Source organism: Pelodiscus sinensis, chromosome 4 (assembly GCF_049634645.1).
Source record: "Pelodiscus sinensis isolate JC-2024 chromosome 4, ASM4963464v1, whole genome shotgun sequence".
In the NCBI taxonomy this organism is placed as follows: Eukaryota; Metazoa; Chordata; order Testudines; family Trionychidae; genus Pelodiscus; species Pelodiscus sinensis.
In genome coordinates, this window is record NC_134714.1 from 11,563,164 (window position 1) to 11,586,708 (window position 23,545).

Consider the following 23,545-nt stretch of genomic DNA (forward strand, 5'->3'; position numbering starts at 1 on the left):
CCTACTTTCTCCCATTGCTGGAGCCCAGAGCTTCCCCCCCAGCTGCTGGTACTCCCCAGCCCCATGGTGTCAGGTGGGTGGTGTAGCATTAACAATACTAACACACGGGTGAACCAGATTGGTTCCCAACTATGCTTTTGTCAGTGCTCAGTGATGCTTAGTGGCGTTGGCGTGAGCCAGCACCTGGTCTGCCAGTGTCACACCCTCATAACAAGTATGTTCTCTATTCTCTCAAGTGAACTCACACAGAAAAATGATTAAAAAAAAAATACCACATCAACCGTGAGTGGAGTCTTTTCACAAAATGATCATTTCATTTCTGACCTCAGTCCTACGCCACACCTTCCGAAGATGAACATAAGACATAAAATGAATAATGCTTCTAGACACTATCATGGACTTAATAAAGATGTTGGATTTATGGTTCATTACAACAATTTGTAACCCATTAATCCTCTTTTTGTCCTATGACTGTAGAGCTTAGGGATGTAATAGTATAGTCGATTAACCTATTAACCGATAAGCAAAAGCTTATAGGTTAATGCTGTAGACTACATGCATTCCTCCCCTTCTCCCGCTTGCCAGTACATTTTTTAGCAAGCTGGCCAGCAGCCCAGCTCAGTCCCAGCTTGCACTGGGTCCTGGTCCTACCCTTGCTGTGGCTCTGCATTTAAAGTGTATTAGGAGCCAGGCGGGCAGGCAGCCCAGCTCAGTTCCAGCTTGTGTCTGGGAGCTCAGACCCCTCTCCCCGGACAGGGGCTGCCCAGGGACTATAGAATAGTTGACTAACTGATAAGAATTCATGAGGTTAATCGACTATTCAGTTAACATCCCTAATAGAGCTGTTTACTGCCTGCTTCATCTTGAATAGCCTCTTGCAACTTGTGTTAACTCCTTGTCTGTTTCACCCTGTGTTTGGTATTGGGTACTTTCCCCAGACCCAACCAAGAGCATGTCTCGCTCACCAACAGATGTTAGTCAAATAAAAGGTATTACCTCCCCACCTTGTCTGTTAATTAAAATATTGCAAGAACATTTCCTGTATATTGCAATTACCTTTTACCTTCCTGCCTCATTCGCCACAGACAGGAAACCCAAATCCTATTTTATATAATAACTTCTGTACCACTAACCGCACAGCTTTATGGATTGGCAGACTTGAAATATTTTATAACTGCAAAATGGTAAAAGGAACATATATGAATAACAACACAACTATAACTATTTTCTAAAGCAAAAATACTGAAGGTTTGTCTTTGTTTTTATTGTAACTAGGATCAGGAGGAAGAGGAGGATGGAATCCCAGAATTGGCAGAACCAATCCTGGAGTTCAATAGACGAACAGAATTTGTTTCTCCAAAATATAATGGCCCTCCATTTCCCCCAACTGCTCCTGCTTCTCAACCTCCAGTTGATATTCTGGATGAAATCATTGAAAGGAGGGAAACTTTAGAAAATAGGCTGATTAGCTGGTGAGTTTCCTGTCAGGCTGAAGGTAATAAAGAGCAGGTGTAAGCATATTAGGAAAAAATACATCCACTATACAAGTGGATTAAATATTTTTTCAACTACCAGTAATTCCCTTTGTCTTATTAAGTTTTCCCCATATATCGAGAATACTGTGTTACATAAATTTGGCTGTCTCCGAGCCTGCTGGTAGAAATATAAAAGCTCTGTTTTGTCAGGGTGGAACAAGAAGTAATGGCACGAATTATTAGTAGGATGTACCCCGTCCAGAAGGAAAGAGTGCCCAATGTAAGTGCATCAGACAGTGAAGAGAGTGAGGCTGTAACCTCTGACATTGGTAAGTAGGAATTGTACTTCTTCTCAGTCACTTTCCAGCCTGAAGCAGATGAAACCAAAGGCTATACATCTCAATTTTGGGTAAAAGATATTTAAACTGGCTAAGCCTTATTGTAAGAGGTGTTAAACTTACAAAGCTGTTAAAAAGCTTTAGAGGGGTAGCCAAGTTAGTCTGTAACAGGAAAAAATTAAAAAACAACGAATAGTCTAGTAGCACCTTAAAGACTACCTGTAGATGGTATCATGAGCGCACAGACAACATGTGTGTTTGGGGATATGTGCTGATGCAGAAAGCGGTAACCAGTTGTCAGGTCAATAAATGCAAATTACCCTGGGTAATTGATGAAGAACATTCCACAACTGGGCCAGCTTTGCGAACCAAATTTTGGTAATCCTACTGCCATGCAAATGAAAGTGCAACTGTACATTGTACTTTTGCTGGAATGCAGTGGTGACTATCTTTATCACTCTTGTGAAGAATGGTATGTCAGATCAATGTCTACCTTATAAACATACATAAGGGAGAGTCATGGGGACTCTGATACTCTTTGGAGCCTTGGAGAAGTCACCTGCCTCTGTTTCCCCATCTGTAAAATGGGAATAATTCTTCCTTACAGGTGGGCTTGAGAGTTCATTAATGCATGTAAAGTTCTTTGAAGATGTAAATTGCTAAGCATGTTGTTATATCTCTGCAGTATAATGCATTCAGTATCAAGAAGTAGAATTTGAATTTGGGTTTTGTGTCTTCTTTTTTAGTCGAGGCAGCAGGCGGTGGAGGATTTCAGCTCTTTGTTAGCGCTGGTGTGCCAGTAAATTCAGAAATGATTAGTCACTTTGTGAATGAAGCTCTGGCTGAGACTGTTTCTGTCATGCTGGGTGACAGGGAAGCTCAGAAAGCAGTTCCAGCTGAAAATGTTCTTCGAAGCACAACAATCTTGCCAGTAAGAGTAAAATTTATAATTGTTTCCAGTTGTAGTTATGAGGATTTTAGGATTTATTTTTGTAATCCTTGGATTTTGGTTATGTGCAATCTGAAGACCTTGAAAAGTGATCCTGAAACAGAACAAGCATTTACAGGTTGAACCTCTCTAGTCCAGCAATGTTGTGACCTGACCAGTGCTGAACCAGAGAAATTGCCAAACCATGGGAGGTCAATATTGTCTAGCAGCATTACTAACATTTCCACTGCTTACTGGGCTCTTAGAAGACATTTAGAGGTAAATTAGAGCTAAATAACAGCACAGAACACTGAGAGCCAGGACTGGTGACTGTAAACAAACTTTATAGGGCCACAGGTAACTTGGCCATACCCATGATAAGTGGACATCCGGCTAACTAAAATCATGCCTGACCATGGATGTTGCTGGACCAGAGAGTGGCACGTTAGAGAGGTTCAACCTGTAGTAGCTTCTTGGTTACAGTATGTCCCAGTAAGTGACTAAATTCAAACCAATTTCAAATTTGAGTTTTTGCTATATTTATTTTTAAAATGCTATGCACAAAGAATTGGTTTCTGAAAGAGGGGAATAGTAATATTGGATTTCATGTTGTTGGATAATAGTTATGCTGTTTCCAGTGCAAGGCTGCAAGACTGATAGACATTTCAACTCAAGTCTCTTGCTGTATTCGATCCTGTCACCAAAAGGCATCATATATATAGTAACCCAATGTCTGAGACTCTGTAACGCTGAAACGCTGGCTGTTCCCTCTGGGCGGCGCTGTTGCCTCCCGCCGTGGTGCTCGGCTGACTTCTGCGCTGTTCAGCTGGGCTGCCATGCGGGAGCAAACGGCCACTTGCGCCGCTTGCTCCCGTGTGGCAGCCCAGCTGAGCGGCACAGAAGTCAGCTGAGCACCATGGCGGGAGGCAACAGCGCCGCCCAGAGGGAACAGCCAGGGGGCGGGGCCTGGACAAGCGTGCGTCTCTGACTTCAGGAAAGGGTGCCGGATTCAAGCTGGGGAAAGCGGAGTGGACATGGAGGAGACAGAGAAGAATGGAGGAGGTGGAGAACAGCGAGAGAGAGAGATGCAGCAGGAGGTGAAGAGAAACACAGAGTGAGAGGCGGGAGGGGAAAGAGAGAGAGAAAGAGAGAGGCAGGAGGCAGACGAGAGCTGAGAGAGAGAGAGAGAGGGCGAGGCAGTAGGAGGAGAAGGGAGAGAGAAGCCGTTTGCGCCGCTTGCTCCCAAGCGGCGGCCCAGCTGAGCGGCGCAGAAGTCAGCCAAGCACCATGGCAGGAAGCGAAGGGGACGGGGCGGTGACATACACGCCCAGGGGGCGTGGCCTGGACGAGCGTGCATCCCCGACGGAGACAGAGGAGAGCGGAGAGAGAGTGAGAGGCAGGAGGGGGAGAAGAGAAAGAGAGAGACGGAGCAGAGAGAGAGTAAGAGGCAGGAGGAGGAAGAGAAGAGAAGAGAAGAGAAAGGGAGAGAGAGAGAGGCATGAGGGGGAGAAGAGAGAGAGAGAGAGAGAGAGGCAGTAGGAGGAAGAGAGAGAAACAAACGGACAGACAGAGCGAGAGACTGGAGACTCAGGAGAGAAGAATGACGTGGAGGAGAGACCTGAAAATCCCATCTTATGACGGGCTAATTGGCTAGTTCTTTAATATCTGTATAAATAATTAGTCTTCATGCATCGTCAGTCTTGGGTTTTATTCTGAAGCATGCGATTCAGAGTCTGACTACAGAGCCAAAAGAATTTAGATAATGTATTTGTTCTTTTTCCCTCATTGTTAAGTTGATTCTCCTTAACTATGTTTTGAATTACAGCAGTCTTCTGCAAATGTTCAAACAGTTAAATTTATCCTTAACACAGATTAATTTTCTCCTTCCTTTGATAATCAAATTACACTGACTGTTATCAACCTAGGGCAGAATATTTAAAATATTTTTGTTAATGAGATGATTATAATCCAGAGTTCAGGGTTGGGTCAAATTTGTTTTGGAAGGACCCTGCTTGGAGAATCTAATTAAACAAAGGTTTAATGAAAATGGGCCAGATTTTAGGATCCACTATGGCCTCTTTGTCCCTCTCAGGTATCCCAAGTGGCCATATTCTTGCTGTAACTAGCCGGCAGAGTATTCCCTTTGCATAGGTGAGGTCTCTGGTGGCATGAAGCTAGTAGAGGGGGCAGAGCTGTCTCCTTTACCAGTGAGCAATTCACTCCAGTATAGATGGAGGGAGAAGTTAGAATATAACAAAGTAGAGCAGAGCTCTGCTGTGTTAGATAATCCATTGGTTTAAGGGAGTTTATGGAGCGTACCTTACAGCTGTTGTGTAAGTTAGAACTTGCTCCTCAACAATTCTTGACTTGTATTCAGGGTAGGCAGTGGCGGATTGAGTAGGTGTAACCAGCTCCCTAAAGTTTTCTTCTGTGTGATAAAGATTTCTGTCCCAGTATGTAACATAATATCTGATCCAGTTGTGTAAAAAGAGAATTATAGAGACAAGGTGGGTGAGAACTTTTATTGGACCAACTTCTGCTGGTGAGAGAGACAAACAATCAAACTACACAGAGCTCTTCCTCTGATCTAAAGAAAAGTTCTGTCTAAGCCCAAAATCTTCTCACCCACAGCAGTTGGTCCAGTATAAAAAACATTACGTCACCCGCCTTGTCTCTCTAATATGCTGGTACGAGCAACACTGCATAAAAAGGAAATAGTATAAGAAGCAAGTAGCTGTGGAATTATCTGCACTGATGTGCCAAAGATATCAGGGCATTGATCCACTAATGTGGGGGTAAATCTAAATGCACAATTTCCATTAACTCAAATTGTGCAAACACTGAGTGACTATCTTTCAGGGAAGGAAAACATAATTTAGGATAGGCTTATCCTGCAGTCATCCACCTTCATGATGTTCTCTGGATGAGGGGATGGAGTACCAAACTTTCCTTGTTTAGGATGTGTAGAACTTCAGCTGTGCTCTTCCGAGACTTCCTCCGGTGCCAGCAATTCTGAACAAACTAAGAAGAGACAAGGTAGCATGGAGAGCATAGTTATTCCTTGGTTCCTCCTTTGGTGGAGAAGGGAACAACTAATCGCAACATATTGCAGAATGAAACATTTAATCACACTGAATGAAGCATCTTGTATCTTGATCCAGGGTTAATCAAGTTATCTTTGGATAAGATTTTTCAAGTGCCCTTGTTTTTTTGGAACAGTTCCAGGAGGTTGTATTTAAAGGCAAAAACATTCATTCTTCTTCGAGTGATTGCTCATGTGCATTCCAATCAGGTGTGCGCGCGCAGCATGCACGCGTTGGTGGGGATTTTTTCCCTCAGCAGTACCCATCGGGCCAGCAGGGAGCCACCTGGAGTGACGCTGGTATACCAGCCGATATATACCCCTGCTGGCCCTCTGCCCACTCAGTTCCTTCTTACCACCGTGACGGTTGTTGGAACAGCCCTCAGCTCCTGCTAAAGCAATCACTGCTTAAGTAGTTCTTTGTTGCCTGTTATCAGTTAATCACCGTTAAGTAGTGTAAATGGAGTTAGAGACTGTTGGTTCTGTTGTTTGTTTGCTACTGCGGTGCGCTGTGCGCCCACGGCGGGCCATGCCCAGACTGCAAGGGTTCAATCCCCACAAAAAGTGTTACCGGCCTATGCCCTGTGATGATCCTCGTTCGTCCTGACCTAAAGTGCCTGGGAGAGGCCCACCTTTCAGAGGCCTGCAAAATTTGCAAAGCTTTTAAGCCCCGCATCAAGCACAAGAGAGAATTGCGCCTCAAGATGATCCTTATGGAGGCAGCCCTAAGACCAGCACCGGTGTCGGACCCAGCACCAGTCTCCCAGAGCGCACCGGCATTGGTGCAGGACACTTTGATGCACTCCTGCACCTCCCCGGCGCCGCACAGGCCTCGGCACCAGTCACAGTCCCCGGTGCCGCAGAAGAAGAGGCCCAACAGGGGTAGATCCCCTCGGAGGCACGTGCCCTCTGTGAGCCCTTCAGTGGGGCACGTGGCACCGTCAAGCGCCGAACCCGGGCCATCTCAGTCGGGTGGACGTTTATCCTCACATAGGAAATCCAGCCCTCCTGAGGGTTTCCAGAACCCTCCACTCCGGTGGCCTTTGAGGTGACCAGGGACCTGATTGAGTCGGCCCCCTTACCCTCTCCGACATCGACCCCTACCAGAGGCCATGGGAACGGCCGGCACTGGCCTCCATTAAGGACACACGAGGAAGCGGTGCTGGACACCAGGAAACGCCATCCGGTGCAGCCCGCATCCTCGGCACCACTCCCGGTACTGACCACGGCACTGCCTTCGGAGCCGTCCCTAGCACCGGATGCTGCACAAGAGACGGCACCAGCATGGTACCACTGTGCGGCACCATCCACAGCATCCAGCTCCATGATGCCTACTTCTGCACAGGCCCCGATCCTGGCCATGCCACTGCTTCCTCCCCAGCACCATGGCAAACCTGAAATAATGGCCAGACACGCCCTGGCACAAGCAGTTTCATTGGAACCCGTGACAACACCACCCTGGTTGGCTTCTGAGTACTAGCAATAGAATCCGGGGACCTCCAAATTTTCTGGTGACCACGGCCAGGACATGTGTGTGTCTCCTGGGCCTAATTGCCACATGCACGTACATCGTGTAACATGCCAGACTTCACATGCATCCCCTATAAATGTGGCTGGCACGAGTCCACAACCTGGCTTTCCATCCGTGGGACAGAGTAGTGATGGTCCCTGACTCTATCTTTCACTCGTTGGACTGGTGGACTCATCATGGGTAGGTCAGTGCGGGGGTCCCCTTCTCCAGACCAGTACCAACCATCCGACTCGTCATGGACGCATTGGACACCTGTTGGGGAGTGTACCTGGGGGACATGCAGACACAAGGTATGTGGTCCAGGGACGATCTCTCCCTGTGTATCAAAGTCAGGGAACTCTGGGCAGTCAGACTGGCCTTTGCGGCTTTCCTTCCCCACCTCAGGGGCAGGTCAGTCCTTATCCTGTCAGACAATACGACGGTGGTGTCGTATATAAACAAACAGGGCAGGGCATGGTCTCCCCACGTGTGTCAGGAAGCGATCTGCCTGTGGGACCTCTGCATCGGGGTGGATATCCACCCGATAGCCTTGTATCTCCCAGGTTCTCAGAATGTCCTAGCAGACAGGCTAAGCAGGGCTTTTTCTGGGCACAAGTGGTCCCTCAGGAAGGACGTGGCCCGCTCTTTTTTCCATGAGTGGGGGTTTCCCCAACTGGATTTATTCACCACGAGGCAGAACAAGAAGTGCCCGAGGTTCTGCTCTCTCATAGGTCTGGGAAGGGACTCCCTAGGGGACACACTCCTCCACCCCTGGCCCGAGGACCTGCTGTGTGCCTTCCCACCTTTCCCGCTAGTTCACAAGGTCCTTCTGAGAGTGCGGGAGTTCAGGGCTTCCGTCATTCTCATCTCCCCCAGGTTGGCCCAGACAGCATTGGTTCTCAACCCTTCTCAGCCTGTCATGCGAGAGACCCATAACCCTCCTGCTGCTCCCGGACTTGATCTCCCAAGACTTCGGCAGACTCCGTCACCCGGACCTGCACTCGTTGAACCTGACAGCATGGAAGCTCCGTGGCTGACAGCGGTGGAGCTCCAGTGTTTGGTTCGGGTCCAGGAAGTTCTGGGTAGTAGGAAACCCAGTTCTGGGTAGTAGGAAACCTTCCAGTAGAGCGACATACCTGGCCAAGTGGAAGCGGTTCCATATCTGAGCTTCCCACTGGGGTTCTCCTGATCCTGGACTACCTATTGGATTACAGACTTCAGGGACTCTCCTCTTCCTCCATTAAGGTCCATTTGGCGGTCCTCTCCGCCTTCCATCCCGGAGATAGGGGAAAGATTCTGTTTGCGAATCCCATGATAAACAGATTCCTCAAGGGGATGGATAGACTTTACCCACACGTACGACAGCCCGTCCCTCAGTGGGACCTTAACCTGGTCCCCTCTAAGCTTATGGGGGCCTTGTTGGAACCCCTGGCAACGTGTTCCCTCCTACACCTGTCCTAGTGGTAGCAATCACATCTGCCAGACGGGTGTCTGAACTCAGAACGCTCACCTGGGATCCCCCCTATACGGTTTTCTTCAAGGATAAAGTCAGACTCTGCTCCAATCCCGCCTTTTTGCCTAAGGTGGTGTTGTCTTTCCATGTCTCTCAAGACATATTCCTATCAGTGTTTTACCCCAAGCCTCATGTGTCAGGGAAAGAGCAGGCTTTGCACACCTTGGATGTCAGGAGGACTTTAGCCTTTTATTTAGATAGGACAAAACCCTTCCGTAAATCGCCACAATTTTTCATGGCCATTGCGGAACGTGCAAGATGTCAGCCGATCTCCACACAGAGGATCTCTTCTTGGATCACTGCTTGCATTAGGGAGTGCTACGTTCTAGCAGGGATTCTGTCCGTCCCCCGTACCCCTCCAGCGCACTCTACGAGGGCCATGGCCTCCTCCACAGCCTTCACAGCGCAGGTCCAGATCCTGGACATCTGCAGGGCTGCCACTTGGTCTTCAGTTCACTCCTTCGTCAACCATTATGCGTTGTCACATCAGGCCAGAGAGGATGCTGCCCTGGGCAGGGCGGTCCTCCATTCCACAGTAGTTTGAAACTCTGACCCTCCTCCTCAGGTCCTGCTTTGGAGTCACCTAATTGGAATGCACATGAGCAATCACTCGAAGAAGAAAGAACAGTTACTTACCTCGCAACTGTTCTTCGAGATGTGTTGCTTATGTCCATTCCAAATACTACCTGCCTCCCCTTCTTTGGAGTATTCTGGTAGGAAGGAACTGAGTGGGCGGAGGGCCAGCAGAGGTATATATTGCTCCTCTCCGGGGCCTCCCTGCTGGCCCGACGGGTACTTCTTAGGGAAAAATCTCCGCCAACATGTGCATGCTGTGCGCGCACTTCTGATTGGAATGGACATGAGCAACACATCTTGAAGAACAACAGTTACGAGGTAAGTAACCATTCTTTTTTATTGGACTTTCAGGACTTTTTCTTCTTTAATTTTTAGGAATCTGTGCTGTCTACTCCGTTGGCCACACCGCCTAATACACCACCTCCAGAAAAAGAACTTCCTTCAGTAAAAACTCCAGTTTCTTCTCCATCTGTGACACAAATCGGTGGAGATATCGGTGAACAAGAACAAATGACAGAAACAGGTAATCTAAATGGTCTTCAAACTTGAGATGGAACAAGTGTACTAACATCTTTTGCCATTAATTTCTGGCATGGAATATTTTCTCCACTAAAGCTACTGTCTCTCACTCTTTGTTTCCACTGAAAGAGCACTGACAGTTTAAAAAGAGACCTGGGAACTGACATAGTTTTAAAAGGTTTGAGATCATTTGTTTCAAAATATGTACCTTTTTGGTTTTCCATCATTGGCATTGTCTCTGGGATTCATCCCCTTTCCTCTCACCATGTCAGAGAAATAGCTGACCTTTGCTTTTCATCAGTGCCTAATAAGTCCATGTTTAAGCACTCAGAATAAATGGTAAGTGCCCTCAAATCCCACCAAAGTCAATGGGAGCTACTAGCAATTGTCTAATCCTGCTAAACGTTAATAATTTATTTAAATCAGTTTAGTTCCCGCAACTATCTGAATGTTTTCAGGTAACCATGAAAGTTTCACGAAACAAAATAATTTGACCTTGCCTGAGGATTATTTATGGCTTTCTTTACTTGATAGTCTGAATTTTGTGATTGATTTCTTATGTCTAGGTTTTGAGATTCCAGCTGCCACTAGTCCTATTAGCACACCTGCTGCTACCCCAACTGATACACCTCCTAGAGTAAATACTCCAAGCCCTCCTATATCAGAACATGACTCTGATGCAACGAGAATGGGAAGCCCAAAGCCCCTAAATCCATGGGGTGATGCAGAACTTCCTCTGGATGAGGAAAAGCTCAGTCCTTTGAATGAAGAAAGTCTCCATCCAAGAGCTATGTGAGTTATGACCATCATTATCTAATTTATTTTCCCAGTAATTTTACCTTTTTTCCTGTACAATATGTAACTTGGGGGAAATACTTAATGTATATATCATGAAATGTTGAAATAAACAATTTAGTAAATAGAATTCATAGGCTGATTTATGTAACAGGTGTAAGACTTATATGGAGGAGGTCCTAATTTATGTATCAATACAGATTGAACCTTTGCAGTCTGGGACTGTGTGGTCCAGCAACGTCCGTGGTCTAGCAGGACCGCAGATGTTGTGGGGCTAGAGAGCCCCAGCAACAGAGATTGCCGGCGGCTTGGAGCAGAGCCCGCCGGTGGAGCCAACAGGACAGTGGGGCAGGGAAGTGGGAGGCAGGAGGCAGAGCTCATGGGGCAGCATAGCCCACTGCTGGTGGGGCTCATGGGAGTTCTGGTGGCATGGCAGGACTGCCACAAGGCCAGTGGCGCTGCTGGGAGCTTAGGTGGGGCTGGGAGCTCTGGAAGGGCTGCTACAGCTTACAGGACAAAGAGGCTGGAGAGAGGAACCCAGGTGGCTGAGGGAGAGGAGTCCAGTGGGGAGGGCTGGGCCCACTCCCTCCCCTCGAGGAGGCCATTTGGGGCAAAAATTGTCAGGGATGGTACTTGGTCCTGCTGTGAAGGCAGGGGACTGGACTCGACCTTTCAAGGTCCCTTCCAGTTCTAGGAGATAGGCAATCTCCATTAATTATTAAGGCTATGTTTATCAGTTTTTATTCAAATCAGTCCATAGAATACTATGCTGCTTCTTTTAATAAAAGCTTTGTAAATTAGAATGCCTTTACAGTATTGAAACGAAAAACAGGACTATGTAGCACTTTAAAGACTAACAAGATGGTTTATTAGGTGATGAGCTTTCGTGGGCCAGACCCACTTCCTCAGATCAAAAAGTGGGTCTGGCCCACGAAAGCTCATCACCTAATAAACAATCGTGTTAGTCTTTAAAGTGTTACATAGTCCTGTTTTTTGTTTCAGCTACACCAGACTAACACGGCTACATTTCTATCACTGTTTTACAGTATTGAGTTTAGGATAAAGTACAACTCATTGTGGTGCCTGAACAATATATTTTTTTACATTTTTAGTATAATGTCGGTGGCTAAAGATGAAGAACCAGATATGCTTATTTTACCAATTTCTCCTGAACCAATTAGACCCACGGAATCACTTCCTTGTGAACCAAGGGTTCCATCTCCTGTGCGTACTCCCAGTTCTGGCCCCTCAACACAGGAAAGCAGCCTAACTGTCTCAGAAACAACAACTGCAGACAGGCCTATCTCAGAAGGAGAGGTCTTATTTAGCTATGGTCAGTTGGTGGCTGCAAGAGGTAATTTTACTTCCAATAATCTGGTTAATTTAGGTGTGGCTTAAACATGTTTTTCTTTGCTATTCATGTGAGAGTTACTCTCACAATTTAATAGGAAAACATTCAATTTCATATTTTTCTGGTAAGCCTACAGTGAAAGCATATTGTGTCTATATTTCTTAACATTCTCCTAGAGTTTCTGGGCACTTTTAAGATACTTCATCATTTTTTCTTGTCTCAGAATGAAATACATGTTTTGTACTTGAATTGTAAATAAATGAGAGAAAATAATTAAACTAATTAAATTAATCTTACTGGCATAAGAACTTGTTTAGTTTATTCTAGGGGATCTCAGAAGAAATCTTTTGGCAGCCTCATAATGTGGTCATCAACTCTAGGTGGTGGCTGCTTCGGCAATTTTTCCTAAAATACTTAATTAACTTTAGGAAATAAATAAATAAATAAATAAATATGCATGTGTACATGTCCCAATCATTGTAATTTATTTATACAGATTTAAAAAAAAAACCTTTGCTAGCTTGTAAGTCTGTTTCTGTGAAAAGTGGTATTTGTATATTGTTAACACTGCTGTGTCCCCCTAATTGCCACACAAGAAGCCCTGGTCATACAAAAAGCTCCTAGTGGCTCTATGGCTGCATTTTTTACTTGCTAGTGTGTTCTGTCTTGCATAAATACCAGGAACAAATTGTAATGAAGGCATATTTTTTACATTTCCAAAGTGTCAGAATTGTTTTTGTTGTTGACTAAAAATCTGTCCTTGTAAGAGAGAGGCATTTGATAGATAGAAATTTGTAATCTTATTAAAGCATTCTGCTGCAAACAAGGAAACTATATCAATGTGCTGTCATAAAAATTGATATTTTCTGTATTTAACTTTAAAAAAAACCCAATTTTCATTTTCAGCATTAGCGAAAGGAGGACTGTCTCTTCCAAACCTCAGTGGAAGTTTTACTAGCACGCTACATGATACAAATGAAATGGTAAGGAAAGAGTTGAGTAGAAAATTAAATTTAGCATAGTATTTTAGCTGTAGGCGTTTATTAGATGTTTTGTAATAAACTTATCCACTTCTTGAACTTCATGTACACAAAGAAATAGACTGAGCTATAACATATAACTGAGCTGGAACAGGTACAAAGAAGGGCCACTAGGATGATCCGAGGAATGGAAAACCTGTCTTATGAAAGGAGACTTGAGGAGCTTGGCTTGTTTACCTTAACCAAAAGAAGTCTGAGGGGGGACATGATTTCACTCTTTAAATATATTAGAGGGATAAATACCAGGGAGGGAGAGGAATTATTTAAGCTTAATACCAATGTGGACACAAGAACAAATGGCTATAAGCTGGCTAGTAGGAAGTTTAGACCTCAGATTATACGAAGGTTTCTAACCATTAGAGGAGTGAAGTTTTGGAACGGTCTTCCAAGGGAAGTAGTGGGGGCAAAAGTTCTATCTGGTTTTAAGATTAAACTACATGGGTTTATGAACGGGATGGTTTGATGAGATAACATGATCTTGGTAACTAATTGACCATTCATTATCAGTGGGAAATAGGTCAATGGAGGGATGATAGGAGTTACTTTAGAGAAGTTTCTGGGTGTCTGGCTGGTGAGTCTTGCCCATATGCTCAGGGTTTAGCTGATCGCCATATTTGGGGTCGGGAAGGAATTTTCCTCCAGGGTAGATTGGCAGAGACCCTGGAGGTTTTTTGTCTTCCTCTGTAGCGTGGGGTACAGATCACAGCTGGAGGATTCTCTGCATCTTGGGGTCTTCAAAGTATTTGAAGGCTTCAATATCTGAGATATAGGTGAGAGGATTATTCTAGGAGGGGATGGGTGAGATTCTGTGGCCTGCACTGTGCAGGGGGTCAGACTAGATGATCATAATGGTCCCTTCTGACCTTAAAGTCTATGAGTCTATATTAAAGATAATTCTAACTTTCAAAGAGATAATTTGCAGTTAATATAAATTAATTCATAAGGTAGTTATTCACAAGTAGCATTCACTATAGTTTAGAGCAGTGTTTCTCAACCAGTGGTACAAGTACCTGAGGTACTTGAGATAAATTTGTGGGGTATATCAACACAACTGAAATTTGGAGAAAACTGAATTTTTGTTTTAAGTTTTACATCCAAAACTTTCATCGCCCAGCTAAAATTAAGTTGTTTAAACAAATGTGTTTCAATGGTAGAAAAAAATTGTGTGTGTCTGAAAACAGTAGGTACTGGGGGTACTTATATATTTTAAAGGGGAACTTTCTAAAAAAAGGTTGAGAAACACTGGTTTAGAGCAGGGGTGGGGAACCTCAGGCCCGGGGGTCAGATGCAGCCCTTGGCTTGCCTGGATCCAGCCCCCGAGGCTCAGAGTTTCCCCTGTATTGGAGAGCCCACGCTGGCACTCCAGCCCCCCTGCTACCCTACCACAGAGCTGGAGCACATAAAATCTACTAGGCTGGGGCCCCCTAGGCTCTGGTGTGCATGGGGAATGTGGGGAGTGTCTGTCTGTCTGTCTTCTCACTCAGGGTGCCACATTTTGTGGGGGGTTTTTTCTTCTCACTTCTTGTGTGGCCCCCAACTGATTTTTCTATGGGTCAGTGGCCCCCAACCCAAAAAAGTTCTCCCACCCCTGCTGTTTAGAGAGTCCTTTACAAGATACCTCTTTTCCTACCACTTTGCTCGGGAGATTATATTTATTATATATTTTTTAATTGATTGCGTGTTTTGGATGGGAGAAGAAAGGGGAAAGAGGTGCATGAGTGAGCGAGTGTCTAATTGTTTAATCTGATAGTGAAGACCAGGTACAATTTTTCACCTGCAGGATTGAAGTCTTCCCATCCTAGACAGCTTGCCTGACCAGTGGAAAAAAGTTAAAGCTATTATGACAGTGCATTAAAGTTGTTTGAAGTTTTCCGTGTTGACTATATGTTCCTATATATAAGGGAACATATGCAAGCCCCTGGAATCGCTGTTCACTGGATATTTCTAGGATTTGCATCAGCAAGTGGTGCACTCCCAAGACTGGTTGTACGGAAGTAATTTTCAAGTCCTTCTTTTTAAGCACATGCTTCAGTAAAAAAATGTACACCTCTGAATCTAGAAACTTCAGAATTGTTTTGTGCTGTGACATAAGTCTCTTTCAGGTGTAAAAAGCAAATCAAGTTTGAATAAAATATATCTAGTAGATCTTGAGGTTTGACCGACCAAAGGCTGCATTTCACTGCATGTTTGTATTTTGGAGGTTAAGCCATCTTAAATCTAAACTGTCTAGAACACTGGGTGCATGCTAAGCTGTTTCAACTTTGAGGCACCTTTTAATTTCTTGTAGGCATTTATTTTTACATGTACTAGTGGAGTTTAAAGCTGTTTTAGCTGACTCCTCCCTCAGCTACACCTCTTTGGATGCTCCTTGCCTTAGTCCATTGGCTTGTAAGTTCTCCAAGCCCAAAAGCTGGTAATTTTTTAAAAAAAAATTTCTCCAGAAAACCCTAGGATTTTCACTTTGACTGTAATGGCTTTTAGAAGGAAGATGTTGAAATATAGAGTAGTAATGTGTGCTATTACATTCAAGCCAAAAAAAATCTTTATGGGAGTGGAAGCAAGTACGTCTTGGTGAACAGCCTATGTGTGAGGCCATATTCCTCCAACAGCAAATGCTATCCTGAGCAAAAAATAAGTGGCAGGTTAGCTATTTTGGCGAAAAGGGGTATCTGTTTCTGGCTGTTCCTGTTTGATATTCCACCATCTGAGGTTCTCTGTCATAACGGCAACATAAGCTTATTTAGCCCTGCTGTTTTCATGCAGCTGGCTAAATACACAGTCACCTGTCTGCAAGCAGTGATTAATAAACATTCACTGAAAATTTTATTACCCATTTCTACTCTGCTGGGAATGAAGAATTTGTATGGAGACCATCTTCCTCTTAAGTTCGGTAAACAAGCAAACAAAAAAGCAGAAGTATGAAATGACTTACGATTAATCTGAACATATATTCTTACATTCTTAGCCTTTTGGCTAGGAACAAGTGTAGTCAGATTTTGGATGCTAATATCTAAGTTGTATAACTAAACATCTTAATCTTATTTGGGCTATAGCTGATTGTGTCCTCTATGTATTGTATGACTTTTAAACCAATGTGTGTACTTTTTCAATAGTTTAAGCACTATACCCAGATGTACAGACACTTTTTTCTTAACCTATGTATTATATCATTTTCACATATAATAGTTTCAATACCAGATTCTGGAAGTCGGCTATCTTTTGCATTTGCTGGGGGATAGGACTTTATGGTCTAAGTAGTCTTTTCTGTCTTAGATTGTTATGGTCCTCTGTGCCCTTCTTTTGTTAAAGAGAAGGAGCTGTGCTGTCAGTCTTCCTGTTAAGAAATGTTTGTACTTTTGTAATAAACGTTTTTTCATATGGAGCTGCTTTATAAAATGTAACGCTAACTCTACACTAAGGATGATCTGACTACTAAAAAGTTTTTTTTGTTTTGTTTTAGGATTATGATCCTCCCAGTGAAGGGCAGGTCTCGAGAAAACCTCATAGGGGATACCACAGAGATCCCGTTCTGTCTCTTTTTGCTAATCTAAATCAGGCACCAGTTGTTTCACAAGAAGTAATTTACCATTCTGAGGTATCTGCTTTCTTTTCATTACAATTTGGAATGAAAGCAAATATACTGGGCATTCTGAAATGATACTTTGATACAAAGAAGGTAAAAAAGGTGAAGTTTCTTTTCCTTATGGAAAGCAATCTTTTGCCTCTATAAGGAAATTCTTTTGTGGAGCATTCTGATTCTTTTGTTCTACTTCAGGCTTCTCAGTACTTAAAAGTTATTTTCTGTTTATAATTTTTTTTTCTGTACATAATATCATATATATCTAGTCTCCACTACATGAATGTTTAGAAGTATTCCAGCAATGTCTGACCACACTTTATTTGGACATTTTAAAAGGGCAAGAAGTTATAGCAGACACAAATGGATTATTTGAGGGCGATCTAGGGAATACACTTAATTCTCACCTTTTGTATTGACGTGAAGAACAACAAAATTTTTCCATTAAAGCCTGTGTGAAAAACATAATTATTGGCCTGTATTAAAAGAGTTTAGACCAGTAATATTTCTGTAATGCAGATAGATATTTTTCAATACAAAACTTCGCAGTCAGTAGATAACTTTAGGTGTGTAAAAAGATAAATGAATTGACTCTATTAGTCCTGTCTGGGGCTGAAGGGATATTCAGGTCGACAGAACTGGGGAGGACATTGCTACCTAACTCATGGAATATGTGTATTTAGGTCAGTTTCTTGCTTTTTGTGATTTTCCTGGACCATATCCCATTTCTTCCTTCTGTCTTACTTAGCCTGAACAACATTTTTAATTTGTTTGCTTAATGAGATCAGAAAATGAACTATTTGAAGAGTTTTCTGTAATCTTAATGACACTTTCTTGTCAGCATTGGTAATTACAAATGCAGCTCTAATATGCCTTTTTTTTGGTTTTGGTTTTGGTTTTGGTTTTTTTGGTTTTTGTACCATACTCTCTCCTAAGCTTGTTCATAATGCCTCTATAGATTCCACCCCCTAGCAACAAAATATTCCTCAGACTGCTTGAGCGCAAGATCGTAATTATTTTCCTGCTTCTTCATACACAAAAACTTCATCAGGCCATTGCTTGTTTGCCATTGGGTAGAGGAGAATTAACCAGTTTCATCATCCAGCTTAGTTGAAACTTGGAACCTGGAGAAATATTCAGGTCACATCATAATTTTGCTGAAGGTGAATTTATTAATTTGGCGTACTACAGCAGCACAGACTTGCCATCTTTTAAATACTCCAAATGTCACATTGTTTGTCAGTGCCGGGTGGTTATAGAGATTAGGAATGTAATGGGTTAACTGGTTACCCAATAAGCATAACCCTTACCAGGTGTTGATTACCTGGTATCCCATTAACCAGGGGCCTGGCCAGGCTGAAGCAGCTCCCTGCCAGTAGGGAGGCAGGGCAGCGGGACCTGAGCTGGCCAGAGCAGCCCAGAGAATATAATCAAATAACACAAGTAGCTTTCTTTGACACGGTAACAAGCCTTGCAGATAGGGGAAAGTTGTAGACGTGGTATATCTTGACTTTAATAATGCTTCTGATATGGTCTTGCATGACCTTCTCTCAAACTAGTTAGGGAAATACAACCCAGATGGAGATAAGGTGGGTGCATAACTGGTTGAAAGACTATTCCCAGAGACTAGTTATCAGTGGTTTACAGTCGAGCTGGAAAGGAATATCAAGAGGGATCCCACAAGAATCAGTTCTGTTTAGTATCTTCATCAGTGATTTTTTTTTAGATGATGGTATGGAGAGTACACTTATAAAGTTTGCAGATGATCCTAACCTTGAAGGGGGGGGGGGGAGTTGCAAGACCTTTAGAGGATAGGATTAAAATTCAGAATGATCTGGATGAAATGGTTTGACGAAATAGGATGAAATTCAATAAAATCAAATGCAAAATAATACTCCACTTAGGAAGGAACAGTCAGTTGCACACATACAAAATGGGAAATGACTGCACAGGAAGGAATACTGTGGAAAGGGATTAGGGTCATAAAGGATCACAAGCTAAATATGAATGAACAGTGTAACACTGTTGCAAAAAAAAAGGCAAACAGTATTCTGGGATGTATTAGCACGAGTGTTGTAAGCAGACAAGAGAAGTAATTTTATTTTACTTTTGCTTTACTGTACAATGAGTAGGCCTCATCGGGAGTATTGTGTCCAGTTCTTGGTAGCACATTTCAGAAATGATGTGGATAAATTAGAACCCAGAGAAGGGCAACAAACATTTTTAAATGTCTAGAAAACATGACCATTGCAGGAAGATGGGGGGGGGGGATTGGATTTGTTTAGTCTGGAGGCAAGAAGAATGAGGGAGGACATAACAGTTTTCAAGTGCATAAAAGGTGGATACAAAGAGGAGGTCTCCTTAACCTGTGAGGATAGAACTCAAAACAGCGTGCTTAAATTACAGCAAGGGAAAGTTAGGTTAGACATTAGGACAAACCTCCTGTCAGAGTGGTTAAGCACGGAAATAAATTGTTCAGGAAGGCCATGGAATCTCCATCGTTGGAGATTTTTAACAGCATGTTAGACAGTAGCCTATCGGAGATGGCCTAGATAATACTTTGTCCTTCCATGAGTACAGGGGACTGGACAAGATGACTGCTTTGGTCCCTTTCAGTCCTACAATTCCACGATAGTAACTTTTTGAAGATTCTCTTCTTTAAAACTACATCTCAGCTCCTTTGGCAAACTAGCAACAAAGGAAATAGCCTCTCCATGGCTCAGTTCAATCCAGTGATAAAGGTAGATCTTACATTCCAGCCATATAAGTCTTTGACGTTGCAATCTTTTTTATACAGCACAGGTAGTATAAAGTTATGTATGTGTATGTTAAAGAATATTATATTTAAACAGTATTACATAATTTGAACAATATCTATTGTGATTCGTTGAATGTCTTTCTCTGATTTCTCTAGGACTCTGATAATAGTGTTGGAGAACTTAGTGAAGGTCAAAGACCTAGACTGACTATAGGAGCAGAAAGTATTTTAATGGGACATTCAGTTTATATGGACCAGCCTGCTAGCCTGGTTACTGAACAGAGACCTCGCCATGTATCATCACCAGGAGAGTGTGACAGGGTTGCAGGTATGGCCTAGAACATTATCTTTCCTCTGTGTTATCTAATAGAGACCATGATGGGATAGCAAATGTGTCAGAATGTAGTGTGGACAGACAGCAACTGTGTTGAGCACATTTTTGGTAAATAGTGTTGACCACTACCTAGTGGAATGAAGGGTCTTGCATTTTGTTTCTGATGGGTGTTGAAAAAGACCTTTTCTCACATTAGTGACTACAACATTTTTAAACCTTTGAGAGGGAGAAGGGTTCTTAATATTTGTGGCCAATAATCGGTTATTTTTTTCTAATTAAGTTGCTCTTTCTGTTTCCTCACCTTTCCTACTGGGAGAAAATAAGCCCATATCTTCCTCTCTGACACCTTTCATAGGATGAGAGGTTAGATGGATGCGGAGTGCTCTAGTAGTTCTATATGAATTGCCATAAGCCTGTTTTCCATTTATGCTGGCAAATGGCCTTAACTGAATCCATTGGACTTACAGTTTTTCCATCTCCAGGAACTAAAAATCAAGGCAAATATCTTTTATCTCAGCCTGGTTTGTGTCTTTCCCAGCTTAACAGGATGAAGTTTGAGTGCTTTGATATGTCTCAAGTAGGGATGTAAAATCCTGTTTAAAATGTTAACTGGTTAAACTATATGATTGCTGGAACAGCCCCCCACCTGTGGCATGCCATGCGTGGGGGGTGCTTCTCCGACTAGGCAGGGTGCCGGTTAACCAATTACTCATTTACATCCCTAGTCTCAAGCAGCATCTTCAATCTTGTTGGTGACCTGCAGCATTCACAGAAGGATTATACATTATTAAACAGAATAGTGCCAAATAGCCCTTTACTTACACAAAACCTAGTTGTGATGTGCCTTCTGTTCTTTAAGGGAGAGTTTACTTATAAATGATAGATAAGTTCTTGAAGCTAAAGTCTATAAAATGATATAGTACTGGCGGTCAGTGTTCCTTGTCAGCTGTGCACCTGTGCAGACACTCATAAGAGATTCACATGCTACCCCACTGATTAGTAGAACACCCACAGCTAGGATTTTTGTTTCTACTGATGGTGTAAATTTGCACATGCCTCAGTGAAAATAAAAAATTATTCTGCATATGGAATTTGTGGAAAAGGCTATAGTGAATATTGCTGGCAGTGCAAGCTTTTATATGCTGCTTGGCATCTCTGTCTTTTTGGTACTTGTGTAGTTCACCTCATCTTCAGTATCTGAGCACCTCACAGTCTTTAATGTATTGCATCCTCAAATGTTCATGTGAGACAGGGCTGTTCTGCCGTTCCCGTATGTTTTGCTGATGTGGATCTGAGGATCAGACAAAGTGGCTTGCCCAAGTTCATGAAGGAAGTGTGGCAGAGTTTGGAATTGAGCTTAATTCTCTCTAGTCCCAAACTAGCATCTAGCCATTAGCCCATCCTTCACCTTGTCTCTACTTACACTTGCATAGGTTTCCTAAAGTTGTATTTGTTAAACAGATTTAAACTGGTGCAAGTTTGCATATAGACATTCTTATTTCCGCCAAGTCTGGTTTATTGAAATGATGACTTTGTATTGCAGACACTTGTCCTGTAGAAAATGGACAGAGATGCCAACTCACACATTTCTTTTATTCATTCTTAGCTAAGAGCCTTTGGTCACTATCAAATTGGACCAGATTAGAATTGGTTCTTGCTGGGAGAAATCAATCCTTTAAAACAGCCATTTTGTTGTCTGTCTCTGAATCCCTACTGTTTCTGCTGTGCCATTTTTTATTAAAATGGACACCATTCCAGAAGGGGATGTACTATTTTTATAGATATTTCCAGTATTATTTTTATATTATTTTCTTTAATATATTGTAACTTTCTTTTTGCATTTTGACAGACACTGAACATTGAACAATGCTATTCACAGAGCATTGCTAAGAAAACCTTGTAGGAAAGCTGGGGCCTACTTCTGACTTAAACAGTATTTTAGTACTAAAGAAAAGAAATGGATCTTGTTTCCTAGTAGCTTTGGCAGTGTAACCAAACACAGGGCAGAAACTGTACAAAGTAAACTAATCTCTTCCAGGAAAAAAGTGAAACTATTTATAATCACCTTTGAATTGTTTCCACTTTTCAGATAATTCCTCACTATACCTAATGTGTGTGTGAGTGGACCCATCCGTCAATCTACAACAGCTAGAGCTACGTGCCATTTTTCTTTGTCTCAATGCCAACAGTGTAGAGTCTACAAGAATTGTATTTAACAGTAAAACTAAATAACTGTTATATCACCTGCTATGTGTAGGTCATATATTTCCATGCGTATCTCTACTTATACATAATGAAAGACATGGATTGTCAATCATATTCTCTTAAAATATGTATTCAACTTGTACATCAAAATGATTCACTCACTTGTCATTGTTATCTTAGGTCATAGATCTCTATCTTCAGTATTGTAACCTGATTTTATTTATATAATAGAAACTTGATGTCTGTTCTAAGAGCTTAAAAATTAAGGTGTTGTCTACTTGACTCCCATAATACAGTTAATGGAAATGTTGATAGACCTTTATCTACCTCTTCTTATTCAGTACCTAATAATTTTGCTGTAAAAATTAGTCTCAGGCTGAAATATAGCATCTTAGCCCACAGGATTCAAGCTAGTGTTTTAGTTTTCGCAGTCTACAAAGCTAGTTCATAAACTAAGCATTTTTTCTCCTTCAAGTGGTCCCCGTGGGTGCTCCACTGTGGGTGCTGGTGCATCCTCGCACCGGTGACTGGAGACTTTTCTGGCCGTTTCTGCCACGCTGCGCAGGCACCGTGACGCCCTCTAGTGTCGTTGGAATTGAAGGGCGCACGCGCGGCTCAGCTCCTCAGTTCCTTCTCTACCATCCTCGGCAGCTGACGGAGCCCTCCATTCTCCTTACTTCTGTCTAAAAATAGTAAAATACCTCATTTTATTCCCTAGTTACCTCATCATCCAAGTTTTTTAGCCCTATTCGCCTCTCTAGTCTAGTTTAAAAAAAAAAAATTCTCGTTGCGGCTTGCCGCTTTTCCCCAACCCCTCGTGCCCGGCTTGCCGGGCTTCAAACGCTGTGAGTCATGTCGAGATGCCTTGCCTGCTTCCGATGGGCACTCCAACTGTATTAAGTGCCTTGGGGAGGCACACCAGACTCAAAAGTGCCTGCAGTGCTCCAAACTAATGGCGAGGGCATGCCGAGACCGAGCCAATAGACTAAAGACTCTGTTATACGAGAAGTCCCTCTATTCTTCCTCAGAGGACTCTCCTATGCTGTCTAGACCACCTCAACTAAGTAAGGGTATGGAGAAAAATCAACCCTCTGTCCACTCTTCTTCCACGACCTCTAAAACCGGTCTCTCTGATTCTATCCCTACCCTCGACACCATCAGCGTTATGGGTCAGTACCGAGGATAGGCCAGGAACCTCCAGCACGTCACAGCTTAAGATGTCAGCACCGCACAAAAGAGCTCATTCAGAGCCAAGGCAAAAAGTCAGCTGCCTCGACCGCTACAGCACCTAAGCCGTCCTCGGCACCAATGGCACCATCGAAAGAGTGCACGGCACCGAAGCATGCCAAGATGGCACCAAGCTCGGCACCAAAAAAGGTGCCGACAAACCACCTTCAAGCGCTCCGCTGCCAGAAGAAGCCTCGACACTGTCAACATCCCCGCTGGCGGTGCCGCCACCACCAAAACTGCATCGCCCTGCACCGTCTAAGAGGTGTGAGCGGTACCGATCCCCGGTGCGAAGCCATACCTCCTCGGCACCACCG

The 23,545-nt window shown here is 43.3% G+C and overlaps 1 protein-coding gene across 15 annotated transcripts in view; it reads left to right on the forward strand.

Annotated features, from left to right (window-relative positions):
• KIAA0586 (KIAA0586 ortholog) overlaps positions 1-23,545 on the forward strand; it is a 115,593-nt gene that overhangs the window by 61,157 nt on the left and 30,891 nt on the right. For 14 of the 15 annotated variants that reach the window (XM_075926295.1, XM_075926308.1, XM_075926305.1 and 11 more), the window contains 9 exons: positions 1,276-1,472; positions 1,686-1,804; positions 2,560-2,744; positions 9,798-9,945; positions 10,508-10,733; positions 11,849-12,090; positions 12,994-13,070; positions 16,588-16,722; positions 19,619-19,790. In XM_075926295.1, coding sequence (XP_075782410.1) covers positions 1,276-1,472; positions 1,686-1,804; positions 2,560-2,744; positions 9,798-9,945; positions 10,508-10,733; positions 11,849-12,090; positions 12,994-13,070; positions 16,588-16,722; positions 19,619-19,790 — 1,501 coding nt within the window. Of the gene's footprint in view, positions 1-1,275; positions 1,473-1,685; positions 1,805-2,559; positions 2,745-9,797; positions 9,946-10,507; positions 10,734-11,848; positions 12,091-12,993; positions 13,071-16,587; positions 16,723-19,618; positions 19,791-21,885; positions 22,046-23,545 lie in introns of those variants that run through there. The other variant, XM_075926309.1, reaches the window with a different exon arrangement.